Source organism: Leuciscus leuciscus (assembly GCF_965113295.1).
Source record: "Leuciscus leuciscus genome assembly, chromosome: 4".
NCBI lineage: Eukaryota > Metazoa > Chordata > Actinopteri > Cypriniformes > Leuciscidae > Leuciscus > Leuciscus leuciscus.
The window spans coordinates 15,497,995-15,513,565 of record NC_138728.1 but is presented as its reverse complement, the minus strand read 5'-3'; the positions used below and the strand labels follow the sequence as shown (position 1 = coordinate 15,513,565).

The following is a 15,571-nucleotide window of genomic DNA, read 5'->3' as shown; positions in this document are numbered from 1 at the left end:
TAAATCATACAATCACTTCATCAGGATGATTCTTGGTCTTTGAACGTGGAGCCAAATCAAGTCATGCAAGCCTGATGTTTCCCGACTTTCCTAAGAAAAGTGTGATGGTTTGCACAGAGATGTTCACCTTTTTGTCATCCTCTTGTCTGCAGGAACTAAGCTGGAGAACCTGATGGAGAGCATGCGAGGAGAGATTGCCGCCCAGCCTCCGGTGGAAGGATCCTTTGCCCCTCGCAGAGGGGATTTCTGCATCGCAAAGTTTGCTGACGGAGAATGGTGAGGGCCAAAAAAAAAGTCTCCTAATGGTGTCTGCTATAAAAGCTGAGTTTCCTGGTTTAAACCAAAGACCTTTTCATTTATTAATTTCTTTTAATAAGTAAATGTAATAAAATATTTGTCAGAGCTGCTGTGCAGGATGTTCTTGTCAGGTTTTGAGAGGTAAAGATTCATCTTGCTAATGTGGCAAGTGTGTGCAGGTCATTCGATGTTTCAAGTAGGAATGTACTTATAATAAAATTGTTGTGCATTGTTTTTTTTATGGATAAATAATTTTTGTTATGGCTGATAACCAATAAATGGGCAATATTAAATATATCAAAAATATTTGAAGAGTTCAGATGCAAAAACCATCTGAAAATTTCTTTTAGAATGATCATTTTTATCAAGCTCGTTTATTTAAGTTCAGTAATTTCACTTAAATGGCAATTAATAGGTAATTTTCATTGCCACTTAAGTGAAATTACTGAACTTAAATATACAAGCTTCATAAAAATGATCATTCTAGAAGAAAATTTCAGATGGCATTTAGAGGCTTTTGCATCTGAACTCTTCATTTAGTCATTTAAATAGTCATTTTTAAATGACAAGTGAATTTAGGCATGAAAGTAACAATGTAAGGTACAGTATGAAAGTTTGATAGAAAGATTTGTTTTGAGATTTGCTAAAGATTATATTTGGCAGTTTTACTACTTTCTTTGGTAATTTTAATGATTAACTAAGCATGCATTGGATTATGGGAATTATTATATAAAATGTCAAATTGCATTTACAAAATAATAAACAAATTAAAGGAAAAAATCTCTAATATTGGGATAAAATTAGATGCATCAATAACTGTGCATCCTTAGTTTCAAGGAAGATAACTTTGGTGAATAAAGATTAAAAGCAGAAAGGCATGATTTCTCAGTAAACTATATTCACAGGGATCATATTCATTGTTGAAATCATTTTATAGTTAACCATCTGTTGTTTGAGTATAATCTGCCCTAGATTGCAGGACCTTGGACTGCTCTGAGTTCTTTTTCCATTAGAGAGTCTGGAAGCTTCTATTGTCCTCTTGTAGACTGTGAACAGACTGCATCCTCAGTGGGGTCGACCCATTATTCAAGCATCTGCTGGTGTTTTTGTTGATGTCGTCTTGCTCTTTTAAAATCTCATTTGAACTCCACCCAAAAATATTCCTAGAATTTGATTTCTTTTCTGTGTTGTGCCTCAGATGTGGATTCCCCGATTATTTTTTTTTTCTTAGCATGTTATGTTTGTTGCTAACAGGCACATTCTCTTCATAAGTCTGTGATACACAGGGAGAGAGGAGACAAATCAGTCTGCAACCAGCAGAAAGACTTTGTTTTGTTTTGTAGCATGGGTCCCCGGATCAGGCGGTGGTTTTGGGATGATTGAGGCGATTTAGCATAAGTAGATGGTTTGGAGTGGGCAGGGGGTCTCGAGTGGATCGGAGTGTCTCAGTTTGATTATATGAGAATGGAAACTCTTCTTTGACTTCTCTTTTGTTTGAGGTGTCACGCAGAGCTTTGAACTGCTCTTTATGAATATGAGAGGCTTCTTGCGCTTTCAGAGCATGAGGTTATGAATACAAGATCAATTCTCTCCTCTGACCCATAAAAGATCTGCCTGTACTATACAGTTAGGGACACAAAACTAGTATTTTGCTCTTTCTAAAGTGGGGTGTTTTCAGTTCCCTTTTACATCAACAAAGCGCTGGTAAATTGGTGCCATGCAGTGTGTAGCCCCTTTTCAGTAGTTTCCTTGAAGAAAAAGCAGTTTGGATCCAGCAAGTCAGTGGAAACGTGGGTACCAAAGTACCATTTGGTGGCAAACATTTTCTGTTTAGAAGTTCCACATCAAGTTGTCCAGTGCTTCTCCTCTGATCAGTGAGTGAAATTGACCCTTTCTCTATCTCTCTCTCTTTCTTTCTGTAGGTACAGAGCACGCATTGAGAGAGTTGAAAATCCAGCAAAGGTTCACGTGTTCTACATCGACTATGGAAACGTGAGTATCAGCTTGCAATGAAGGTTGATGCGTAATCTGGATGTAGCGCAGCATCTCCTGAGTGGAGAAAAAAGGTGCTAACAGATGAATGTTCTGAATTGTGTGTAAAATACTCCCATGTACTTTCAAAAGCCAGCACTGAATCCATCGGTCAAATGCCACACGTATGGAAAACAATTCCTCTCCATAACATCACAGCTGCATTTGTTTAACATGCAGAATAAATGTGTTTTTGCAAGGAAATGGTGTTAGTATGTTTAAAAGGGGCTTTAAGAATGCAGTACCCAGCATGCTATGCTGTTTTTTTTGCCCAGGGCAGAAAGCTCCAGGCCAGCACAAGAGAAAAGATGCAGGTGGTCATGTGATTAAACATTTCCCACACAACAGGCCTTCTCTCTCATCTCTATATTCCCTGTGCCTTCCTTTTTCTTCTCTTTTCACAGGCGGTCTACCTCTCTTTTATCTTTGCACACTTGCTCTGTTCTGTATATCTTAACCCTCGGTGCAAGAGCATTGTGCTGAATCTGATATCATTGTTTATCCACCTCTGCTCAATCACTCTGATTCGCTGCACACAGTGTCTTAAAGGACGGATCTTTTAATGCCCCATCAAATGACTGTGGCTTAATAAATGCCTTTTTTGTTATGATTTAGATTTCATATAACAATCTGACAATGTAGTAACAAAACATAGAGAAAGTATCAGATCTTAAATTCTGTGTTCAAATACTTCTAGGTCCACCTTGTTCATGATGTTTGTGATTCTGGTGCTCATCCTTTTAAATATTGCTGTATAACCCCCCATACAGAACAAGCCAGTCTTTTTGCTTTGTACTTTCATCTGTCTTCTGTCTGTTTGTCCTTCTTTTAGTCTCTCTCTTATTCTCAAAGCTGAAATGAGCCTTTGTGCTAAGCAGCCTCTTTAGCCTGCTGCGTTCACATGTTCTGTACTGAAGACACATGACCACACAGCGCTCAACTGCGACCCAGTAGAGATAGAGTGTGTCTCTCTCATATTGTGTTGCTGGCTTTGAGAGTGGCATGTGGAGGAGTGGAGCGTTATCCTTGACTTTGCTTTTATCTGCTGTGCTGTACTCACACCTCCTCCATTTAATGAGGACCTTGGTACAGGCAGTTGGTGTATGAAAGAGGTATGAAGTCTGTTTTATAACACAACAATGTGACAGTCTCTCTCTCTTGTCGTTTCAGAGAGAAATATTATCCTCCACACGTCTTGCAGCGCTTCCTCCAGCCTTCAGCACGCGTACACTTCCTCCACAGGCTACAGAGTACGCATTTGCCTACATTCAGGTCCCACAGGACGTAAGTTATCGCACAAAAATGTCTATACGCACACTCCATTGTGATTGATCATACACCGTGTCCTTCAAACAGGTCCACGTAGAGCATGCACGCACAAGCTAGAGTCACATCCGGGTTATAAAAGACAGGAATTTATGAGTCACGTCATGCTAGTTTAGCTGTTTTGGATTGTTTGGAATGGCGTACTACCATACAACTGACCATTTCTGCAAAGTATGCAAATGTTCTGCATGGTATAGCCATATGACGCTAGACTGTGTAGGGTATTATATTTCACAATGCTAAATAAACCAGTAGTACACTGCTATGTATTTTTAAAGCTTGTTAATAAATTAATATATCAATAAATGTTATATGTATATAAATATATAGTATAGGGAGCACACCATATACACATTTATACAAATATATGAATATTTATATAATTTATTAATAATTAAATATTAAATAAAATGAATCAAAATAAGTTCCTCAATACTTGCTGAATTAAATATGCATGTAATGAGGTCATGTACTGTAACAAATGTAGCCAAAGTAATAAATATTACTTATAAATGGGAGAATGGGAGAATAATAAATGGGATTGAACTGCAACGTGCAATATGGCGGAATATGTCCCGCCTTCTAAGCAAAAAAGCCAGTCACTGATTGGTAAAGTCATTGTGTCACTGCAGCTCCTGTTCCCATAAAAACCTGAGACTCGGACTTAAGACTGCACGTGCGCATTGGCTGGTCTAGCCTGAAAAATAAGCTTTTTTTAAAACTCTTTTTGAGCATAAGAAACAACATTTTATTGGACAGTTCATTTTATTGCTGATTTAAAATGTTATTTAATTGTGAGTTCGGCAAACAGTTTCAGATTTCAGGATTCCCCATTCAGATAGATAGGACTTAGTCTGGAATGCCCGAAATAGCTGCCCGAAGGCGTTGCAAATATGCTTGTCGACTGAACAGTCTTTCCTTAAAAGGGACTTTGATGAAACATATTAGCACTTTTAAAGTAGGTTGCATTCAGTGTGTTCTTTGTAGCAAGCAGTACCCTAGAGTGGTAATATCCCAAATTAAGCCTTTATCCTAGTTACGTGTCGTTAAATTGTGTGACGAAACGCATATGAGAGAACACTTTCCAGCAGGTCTGTTTGTGTGTGTAGGCGTGTGTTTGTGTGTGTAGGTGTGGCATCATGCCACCTGCCCTGTTAATACTGCTGTTGTTTTGTGATCTTTGAGGTAGGCACATTGTTCTCTCTCTATCTCTGTCTTTTTCTCTCGTTCTGGATGGCCTCTGTATCTCGTACCCCCACCATAACTCCCCCCAAGGGGAACATGCTCTGAGGTTGCCATGGAGACTGGGTTGGCTCACATGAGCAAACTGTGCGTGTGTGTGTGTGTGTGTGTGTGTGAATGAGCGAGAAAGATCAGATCTGTATCTCACCTCATGCGTTGAACATTTGCGAAACATTGTGTTGGTGTGGAGGTATTTTGATCCTTTTTTTGTGTGCAAATCTACATTTATCATTATCACAGTGTTTTTGTGTGTAAGTGTGATGAATGAGCAACTCTGGAGCTGGCGAGTTTGAACGATGGAGTCTGATTAGCTCAGAGCACACTTGAGGACCTTAAAGTGTCTATCAATAGCTTGTGTAGTAGTGTGTGTAATTGTAAGTGTGTGTGTGCTGAGGGCAGTTTGTAGAAATGAAAGCAGGTTTGGGAAACATGGATATGTGACATGCTCTTATGTTGACCCCACCCACAGGACGACGCACGGACCGACGCTGTGGACAGTCTGGTCAGGGACATTCATAACATACAGTGTCTGCTGAATGTGGAGTACGGTGGGCTCGTCTGCCCGCACGTCACGCTGCAGTTTGCTGACTCTAAAGATGACGTGGGTCTGGGTCTAGTGAAAGAAGGCCTAGTCATGGTGGAAGTACGGAAAGAGAAGCACCTCCAGAAAATGGTAAGTAGATCTAAATACTAAAACCCAAATAGTATGCGTGAAGCCACCGGTCAAGTAGTCGGTCAAGTAGTTTGAGGCGGAGGCAGCATTAGCTCGGTCTGGGTTATAGCATAATCTATGTGCCCTGAAATGCACCTCGCTGTTTCACAGCAGGGCCTCTGACGGCAGCCATTTTGTATTATTATAAAGCACTGACCAATCGTTCTCCCCTTGTTATCCTCTCTTTATCAGTCTCGCTCTCACTTCCTTTCTGTTATGTAATACTTGAGCCATTTCTTGAGCATTTTTAAAACTTATTGCATCAATTTGTGACTGTCAGTATATACAAACACACCGCTGCTCACACAGGAACTTAGATGACTTAATTCAATAGTTGGAGCATTTAGATTTTTTTGTTTTAACACTGTTTTTACTGTCAGTGATTAGATTTTATTCTAGAGCTGCACGAAAATTCAAATCAGATTTTTCTAATTACAATGATTTGCTTAATGCTTTTTTGTTTTGTTTGATTTTAAAAGCTCACCAAAATTATGTAATTATATATAATTATATCTAATATTATGGCTATAATATAATAAATATATAAAAAATTTTTATTATTAACTAAAAACATTAAAATTTGAAATGTTGCTATAAAAAATCTGGGGGAAAACAAACTATTTTGGGCTTTTCTAATATATTTGTAATTGCAATTTAAAATGTGTTTTAGTTGTTTTTTTTAGCTCCAGGTTTGTTTGTTTCTCGGGCTGCACAATTTGGTCTGAAGATTTTATCAATATGACTATAAAATAACAATTATCACAATAATATTGTTTCTGACTAAAAATATTAAAATAAGAAACATTACCTGTGTAGTAATTCACTGTCAAACAAAACCTGATAATAATAATTTAGTACAACTGTAAAATTACAATACTAATAGTAAACCGTGTTCATTTATTTAAAACGCAGCCTTTGTGATTTGCTAATCACACTAAGCCATATCGCAATTTTGATTTTAGCTAATTAATCGTGCAGCCCTTTAACTTTTCAAATTTCATTCAGTAGCTGTTTGTCTGATATCCCTTGGAGGTAAGACTTAATAGCTTACAAACTCTTTTCCTTCCGTTTGAATTTAGAGACATTTGAACCCATTCTTTGATCATCTGTATTTATCCTTTAACCTTGTGCCACCCTGACGTTATTTTTGTTATTGCTCTTGAATCAAACCATACAGGTTTGTTCTTAGCAGTCTGCTTATGAACTTGAGTCTTGAGTAGGGGTTTGTTGTCACAAACACCCTCCATTTGCTTAGTTCCACCGTTTCCCTGTTCCCATAGGAACACTGCTGTTCTGGTTCACTCGTCCCCTCCTCTCACTCCCTCGCGCTTTATTTTTTTTATTGTACTAACAGGTTGTTTGAGGTGCTCGTATAGAGCTGAGCTGTCTGACTTCAGTGGCAGACACTTCTGCTACCGTTTCACACACTCACAGTTATGAAACACTAGTGCTCAGGCATGTGTACTGTACCTCAACTACTGTACACGCATGCTTTAGTTCAACAATACAGTATGTCAGAAGAAATACATAAATAACCAGTAGTTTTATTAAGATGTGCCAATGTAAAGTGGGTAAAGTAAATGCTTTCGCTTATCCTAGCCAGCTATAAGACATTTCTAGGTTGATTTTCTCCTGAAAAGTGTAAAGCATCCTGACCAGCGTAACACGGCAACATTGGCACAGCCAGTGACGAGTTTATGGGTAGATCTGTCTGACAGACCAATGGCAGATAGTGTACAGGAAACAGATCATTATTTTTGCCATTCCGTTCTATGACGTTAGTGGCTCGGAAATTACACACCTCACCTTTAGTGAAGTGTTTTATCATCTCAAGATTAGAAAAGTTAAGTTATTTTTCAAAAACAAAAGCATCTTCGCTTTTTCTTGATGTTAAAATAGACATGACTTTTTATTAATGTGTAATAACCATCTTATAACACTGTTATTACAGTCCATTAGCAGTTGAATGCACATAGTGGGCACATCCTGTATGCCAGATGGTCATTTTTTAGGACAGCACTGGCACTTTAGTATAGTGTGGTGGCGCCATGCCACTTGTCTTCTGTACTTTAGCTTTCACCCTTGGCTTTTTCATAAAAATTCTCTCATCTCACTCTCTCCTTCATTCAGTTTCTCATTCATTATCTCTCCCACTCACGCACACTCTCTTTCTCTGTCCTTCTCTCTCTCCTTCCCCATCTTTTTTTCTGCTTCTGGTTTGGCCTCCAATGCAGCACACTGTGTGCTGGAGGATGTAGTTTGGAAATTTCCATGTATTTGCATGTCGGTGAAAGTGGTGTGATAAATCATAATCTTCAGAATTAAAGACAAAGCAGTGAATCAAACCTTTCATTCCTTCGTTAAATGAGCTGTGATTTAAAACGCTGTTAATATACAGCGATTATTTACACTGCCTTCATAATACACGGTGCCTTCCCGCCCATGACTACCCATCCCCCTTGTCTTTCTTTTGATATTCTATTCCTTTTTAAACACAGTGCTCTGTGATCATTTCTCCCTATGTCCTCTCTGCTTCTGAAGGGTATCTGCTTGACACCTGACTTCCTGCTATCAGCAAATCTTTACTTTGCTGAAGTCTCCAGACCAGAGTCCATATGTCAGTCAGTCCGACACATTCACTACGGTCTAGTGTGGAACAAGTCCTTGAATCTCCGTACAAGGCAAACGAGAGAGGGAAAGAAAATCTTTAACGTGAAAGTAGGAGTCAGATATGGGAACGTTTGTGTGACAGGGAGAGAGAGAGTAGGAGAGAGTGTCAGATAAGGCCCCCCGGTTCTCTTACTCTGCACCTGCGCGCGGATAACACAGGCCTTCCGATAAGTGTGAATGAGCTTCATCAGTTCTCAGGATCGATAGCTGAAATCGATGTGTCATTTCCCTCCCTGTGTTTGTCAAACACTGCTCTTTCTTATTTGTGTGTCAGGCTCTCTCTCCTTCTCTGGTTTTCTTCCTCATACTGGCATGCTAGATGAGATGTCTGTATGTTATCAGAGGGCATGCGATTGAAAGAGGTGAATTTACATCAAATCAACAAGTTACTTCATTCAAGCTACACATTCTGCATGTAAAACAAATGCGTGCAAAGCAGCTCATATGGTTTGAAACAGAGGTGCTATGCATTTTATGCTACACCAGCGCTAAGAGTAACCTTACTGTAGCATACCATCAGTGACACTGGTGCCTTTTAATGTTCATTAGTTTTACAAGCTAATTACAAGCTCACATACTAATTAGGGTTACAGTCATAGAATACAGTGTTATTGGAGATTTGTTCTGTGAGATTCTCCTAAAGCGTTCAGTATTGGCTCAACTCTAGACTTGTGATTTTTAGAAAGAGTTTGAAGGTCTTGCTGTTGTTGGCATATAATGACCTTCTGGAGATGTTATGATCTCAGCTAACTTGGATGGGTTAAATACAGAGGACAAATTCCGAGTATGTTCAATCACTCTCTCTCTCTCTCTGTCAGTGATATTGAGTTGTACAGTCTAGATGATAAAGCCCAAGGGAGGTGTAGTATTTTTATTACGGTTGTTCTGTGAGAGCTTTTTAGCAGTTTACGGAAAGTTATATGGGGTTTAAAATAGTGGTTTACATTTCTGTTCCTCTCCTGTTTTATCCCTTTAACATTTCTTTACTGTTCTCAACTAATTAGTCTTAAGGAATCCAGTCGGACATATTTCTTAAGATTTGATGATAATCAAATCTTTCTTGCATTCAAAAACGGTTAGATGGAGTGCAGGGATGACTTTTAAGTTGGATTATTTTTAACTTGATACGCCATCATAAAAAATTTAGCACTCGTGACGGAACACAAACTAAAAACAAAAGATTATTTCACCTCAACTAAAGTTGGTTTGCAATCACGCACTTATTGGCCACCCCATGTCCAGTCATATCCCATCATGCCTTGCTCCTGACAGCTCTATTACCCATTAACCAGTAAAAGTTAGCTGCGCTTAGAATGGGGAATTTTCTGCTCCTCTAGTATCAAATACACACTCATCCACACAAACGGGCCGGGACACATGCTGAATGACACGCATCGCTGCCTAAAAACCCCATTTCATTCCTGTGCCCTGTGGATTGAACACAGGCTTGATCTGGGACAGAGAAGCCATTTCAGCTCCAGTGTCTTTCTGTTGTTTAATCTCTGCAGTGAATGATCAAAGTCCAAACTGTTCTCTTCGAATGCTGTGCGGCTGTGTCTATGAACGCTTTGATTTTCAGGCTGCCTGTATTACTGGGGTATTATAGAGTGTTTCGAAGAACACCACAAATATGATCACTGTCCCATCATTTCATGCCGAGACTCAGTTGCAGTCTGCAGATTGGGTAACACAACCACCTGAACCCATAAAAGTGAGGACTAACAGAAGTAACTCACAAGTGGAAATTGTGTGTATTTTAAGCTGACTCTGTTATGATGATGATGATGATTTAGGCTGGTATAAGTTATTGCCGCATTAGAGCAATAAAGCATCCATGTATGAGGAAAAAGTGCAGACATGATTGATCTTTAATGATCACATTCTCTTTTCGCAGCTTATTGCACTAAAATGTTCAAATACACACAAAATCATGTGTACAATCAATCATATTGTACACCCCAATACAATATGTAATATTTAGAAGCTGATAATTTGATATCTTGATTAATGCACAACTCTTATCAGTGCACTCTAATATCTGTGCATCTGTAATCTTGAAATGTTGATGAATTGTCCTATATGATCGTATCAGCACAGCTCTAATGTTGGCATCTTTGAAGCAGCGCAAGAGTCTTGGCCCCTTTTCTGTGTAAAACTGCTGATGGTGGTGTGTGTGAGTGTGTGGCACGTGAGGTGCTGTGTTGCATGTCATGGGGCGTCGAACGCTTGATGGATGGAGGCTGCGTTAGCTGCACTTTTCTCTGCTGTCCAGATGTACCTCGCAGTCTCTTCACGTGTGTCCTAAAGCACTGAAGAATCACCTGCTCTTCAGCCAGCCAACTAACCACCTCTAAATAATAACACCCCCTGCACACAAACACACCACTAAAACAGCACACATTACACTTTTTAACATCTGCCATCTTTGTGCATTAAATCCTCTGCTGTGATCTCATCCTTACCCGGTACTACCTTTCCAGCTTTGTAATGATACTGGAAACGAGGACAATCCCCACTCCATGCCTCAATCAGTGACTCAATCCTTGCTATGGCAGAAATGGTCAATAATGTTTAGTGTTGTGCAGGCCTGTGTCTGTGGTGCAGCTCTTTGTGGGCCGCAGGATAAGAAAGAGCTTGAGACACAGGCCGTCTAGTGGCTATAACCACCCACACTTTCACTCATTATTGAATACATACTCTACAAGAACACGGCTCTGATCGCTACCCTTATGATCAGAGAACAGCTCAACAAGATGAGGGCCTGTTAAAACATCTTCTAAACAAGATGCACTTACTGTGATTGACTGATGTAGATTCAGCACAGCATCAATCTTGGAAAACAATCTCTGTCCTCCATAACGTAATGTGTGTCATCTATCTAATGTTTAAGATGTTCAATGATATGTTAAAGGAGTTAGGACAACATTAGGCCCTGCTCTGTCTAAATGCACCTCTCTTATTTTGTCATAGGTGACTGAATATCTGAATGGCCAGGAATCTGCCAAGAGTGCCAGGGTAAGATCATCTTTATTACATTGCTCTGAAATGCTTGATTCTGATTGGTCAGTCACAGCATTTTATATTTATATATTAGGGCTCAATAAATTAAAAAAATCACTAGTAATTGCACACTTCTCGTAAAATTAAGCATACACTATTTATCTTGTTTAATATGTTAATTTTGTCATCATTTGCTATATCCAGCAAAGTAAACCCTTAGATTGAAGGGTGATTCTCACAAAACTGTATTTTCTGCAAGCTTTTTTTAGAAGTAAATTTAGGTGCTTTCCAAAACAATGGACACTTAGTGAAAGAACAACAAAATACCAAATTATATGAATCCATAATTCATAAATTTATGCTCACCATTGAAAAAAAAAAAATTACAGAAAACTTTTCAGAATTCAGTGTATATATTATGTGTACGTTGCAACAACAAAGAGCTTGTTTACATTTTGGACAAGTCAAGTTGTGATGGAGATTTCTCACACAGGGCTCGTGCTCTTCAGAAACAATCACAGAATATGATAAATATATATCGATATGAGTATGAGTATGAGCAGCCTATATCAAACAAGATAGTGTGTGTGTATATACACACACACACTACCAGTCAAAAGTTTTGAAAAATACAACAACAACAAAAGACAGTAATATTGTTAAATATTATGACAATTATTGCTGCCTGCTAAATGTTGCTTTCATCTCACTAACATTAAGTGATGTACCTGGTGGATAACGGACATTGAAGGTCTCGTGGGTTGTGGTGAAATGTCTCTCCGCATTGTGTCTCTTGGCAACCGCAATGCTAGCTCCACAGAAGAGGCATACAGCTTTATCTTTAACGTTAGTGAAGAGGAATTCTGCCTCCCACTCCTCGTTAAAATAATAAGTCTTTTTCTTTTTTGCATGACCTGCATCATCATCCATGATTAATCTTTTTTCTTTTTTATAGTTCAATTTATCTTATTTAAGCCGTCTTCCCGTGACCGCCTCAACTCACAGAATAATAGCATAAAAGTTTTTTTTTCGTTTTTTTTTTTTAGCACTGACATGTCAACGTACATTGACTCGATACGCGCAGATTCTAAAAACTTAAAATTATTGAATGATTTTATGTTTTAATGTTAAATTAAATGGTACCATTAGTTTTTCTCATTTTATGTAATTATCATGAAAAAAAATGTTTTAAAGAAAATGAAAGATTACAATTCAGGCTATTTATAGAACGTGCTTGGCGGGCGACTCACAGACTCCATGCGGGTTACCAGGTGCCCACGGGCACCATGCTGGAGACCACTGCTCTAGTCTATTCTCTCTTTACATGAGCAATGTTTTGAACTGATTGTTTGAATGAAGTCATTTACTGGATCATTGGACTAAAAACTTTCCAAGAGTTTAGCAACTTGAAATGACCTGATCGCAAACAGAGAAGCGAAATCTGGTTAGAAGAATAGAAATTTCCACCTACCAGGGTTATAGGTGTTGCGGTATTGTAGATGCTCTGTGTGATAAACTCCCTACTTCTAAAAGATCATCTAATTGTGTGACGTTATGTTAACGACGCAATTTCACGTGCTTCAGTTTGCATTAAATTAATTTAACACGTTAAGGATTTTAAATGAATGGCATGTATTTGTAACCTATAACTGCAGCATGGTTCACATCAAACACAGTCTTTTGGTCCAAACATCGCTCCATATGACAGGCCGACGGCCTTGTTTAACAACACTCAAGCTGAAGAGAGAACCATACCAACCCAAGAGCTTGATGATGATGTCCCTGCTAACGACGGCGCTAATTATCATAGGCATTAATTAGCTGTGATTCTCTCCGAGTTAACAGCCACACACACATTGACCACAGAAATGGAGAAAAAAAGACAAAAGCCTGCATGACATACAAAATGATTTCCCGTCGTCACGAAGAATCTCTGAAGCCGAAACCATCCACCATCACGTAAATGAAACATTTAACTGGGTTATGTTTCAAAACCGATGTGAAATAGAAGGGCTGCACTGAAATTTGTTGGATGTAAAGCCTTCACGCGTGACTGGATGTGAAGGGACTGGAGTTAAAGAGGACCGTAAACGACCGTTCGCCTCGTTATTACTGAGGTGTGATGTTACAGACCAGCTCATGTTTTAATGATCCTGTCTACATGCTGGCCATCTGTGCCTCAGTCTCACAGATACATGAGCACAAATGCTTATCAGGACTTAATGATGGTGGATCAGTGCTGTCAAATGACTTAAAGCCTCATTTTGCTGCTTATTAATGTTTCATTGAAGTTATTTAGGATTTAGGGTGGGTTTCAAAAGTTTATTTTCCCTTTAAAAAATGTTTTTTTAACACAATTCCTTTACCCTACGTGTCCACTGGTGCAGTAGAAGCCCGTTCAAAAACAGCAAAGATCTGCTGATTTGAGGGTTTGTTTTTCTTATGCTTTCCTTTCAAAATGCGGTCTCTAAAATTCTCGTATATGCACGATTGCAGTTGGAAACTATTTTGTCACAACCTAACTTTAGCGACGCCACAATGAAAGTGTCCAAACCGCATTTGAAATCTGAATTAAATTACACATGCAATTATGAGATTTAAGTACTGAGTGTCTAAATTCCACAATGACATGTACAGTTAAAGATTATGTTTTAACTCGTGTTTCATGATTTATTAATTTTTTTATTACAATTTTGCCTTTTATTTGCAGCTCAACATTTGGCGTTATGGAGATTTCCGTGATGACGACGCAGATGAGTTCGGGTACCGCCGCTAAGTCATTGTCCCAAAGACCTTGTGGAAGACAGGATGCATTTGCAGAGAACACAAAAATCATGAAAAAAACTCAAAACATTAGAATGCTCTTTTTTTCTAACGTTGAACATTTGCCTCTGTCCGTTGTTTTTATTTTGTTTAGTTCGTTTTTTTTTTTACTCTGTGCATATCCTCTCTTCTGCCCAAGGACTTTGTTTCTTATCATTTTCTTTACTTTTTTTTAAAGCAAGTAGGCTACAGATAAAGCTACCTGTAGCTACTTTAAGTAGGACCAATTTATTTACCTTAATCTCTTAATTTTGACATGATAGCCAAACATCTTGTTCATGTACATTTTTAGCCAATCACCAGCTGTCAAACCCCATCATAGCAAACCTGATCTGCCCAATCAGATTTCTATATTTTGGGGCAAGATTTTTAAAGAAATGAGGGGGATGCACAGAGCAACCATGAACTCAAAAGCTTGCTGAGAAAATGCCGCCTCAATCGTGAGATTCTATATTTGGGATATATGGATATTTTGAAGATAGATCAAAACTAACCAAGTGAACTGACTGAACGTATTTTTGTCTCTCTCTGATGTGATCTGAGTGTTCAGTGACATTTCTGGGCATTTGTGTAGGACGTGTGTTTTCTCTTTCTCTGTGGCAAAAGAACCGCTGCCAGCACCTTTACAAGCGTCTCTGGGCTTCTTCCCTGTGAGGTTTACTCAACGGTCATCGTTTCTTCTTTTCCTGCTCTTGCCGCCATACGGAAACAGTGTATGAATTTGTTTCTTTCTGAGGTAGACCCTGTCATTGTATTTAAATCTGATGAATAAAAATTAGCAAAGTGCCTTGTTGTCTGACTGGTTTTGAGGGATGTGGTGATGGTGAGTTCCTTTCTTTGACTATTTACAACATGGTATAGTAACTATAGTGTTTTTAAATGTGCCTCTAAATGACACCAAACTATGTTACAATGGCAAAACACCAATGTTTAAACTGAGAAAAATTGTTTCTGGTAATTTCACAATTACTATGGATGAAATACAATTTTAAGTCAAATTTACAACACAAAGTTGATTACAATTTTTAAGTAACAATTTATCCCCTTATACCTACATACACTATTGTTCATAAGTTGGGGTCAGCTTTGTAAAGTCTTTTAGGCTATTTTATCAAAATTACAGTGAAAACCGTAATATTGTGAAATATTATTGCAATAAAAAAAGAACTGGTCTCTTTTAATATATTTTATTCCTGTGATGCCAATTTTCAGTATTACTATCAATATTGAAAACAGTTGTTCTGCTTAATATTTGTGAAAACAAATATTTACAAAGATAAGATACATTTTTTGCAGGTTTTTTTTTATAGAAAATAGAAAAGAACATTGTTTTGTAACATTATGAATGTTGTGTGTGTCGGGGGTGTATCTTGCTTGAAAACTTACTGACCTCAAACTTTTAAACAGTAGTCATGTATTACAATGCAGAAACCACGTGTTTTAAATTACATTTGTGCATTTGCAAAGTGT

General features: G+C 38.3%; 1 protein-coding gene across 1 annotated transcript in view; it reads left to right on the top strand.

Annotated features, from left to right (window-relative positions):
- snd1 (staphylococcal nuclease and tudor domain containing 1) overlaps positions 1-14,887 on the top strand; it is a 176,705-nt gene extending 161,818 nt beyond the window's left edge. The window contains exons 19-24 of the mRNA XM_082167808.1: positions 153-276; positions 2,220-2,289; positions 3,499-3,612; positions 5,366-5,569; positions 11,249-11,293; positions 13,989-14,887. Coding sequence (XP_082023934.1) covers positions 153-276; positions 2,220-2,289; positions 3,499-3,612; positions 5,366-5,569; positions 11,249-11,293; positions 13,989-14,054 — 623 coding nt within the window. The 3' untranslated portion in view covers positions 14,055-14,887. The remainder of the gene's footprint in view (positions 1-152; positions 277-2,219; positions 2,290-3,498; positions 3,613-5,365; positions 5,570-11,248; positions 11,294-13,988) is intronic.
- The last annotated feature ends 684 nt before the right edge of the window (positions 14,888-15,571 follow it).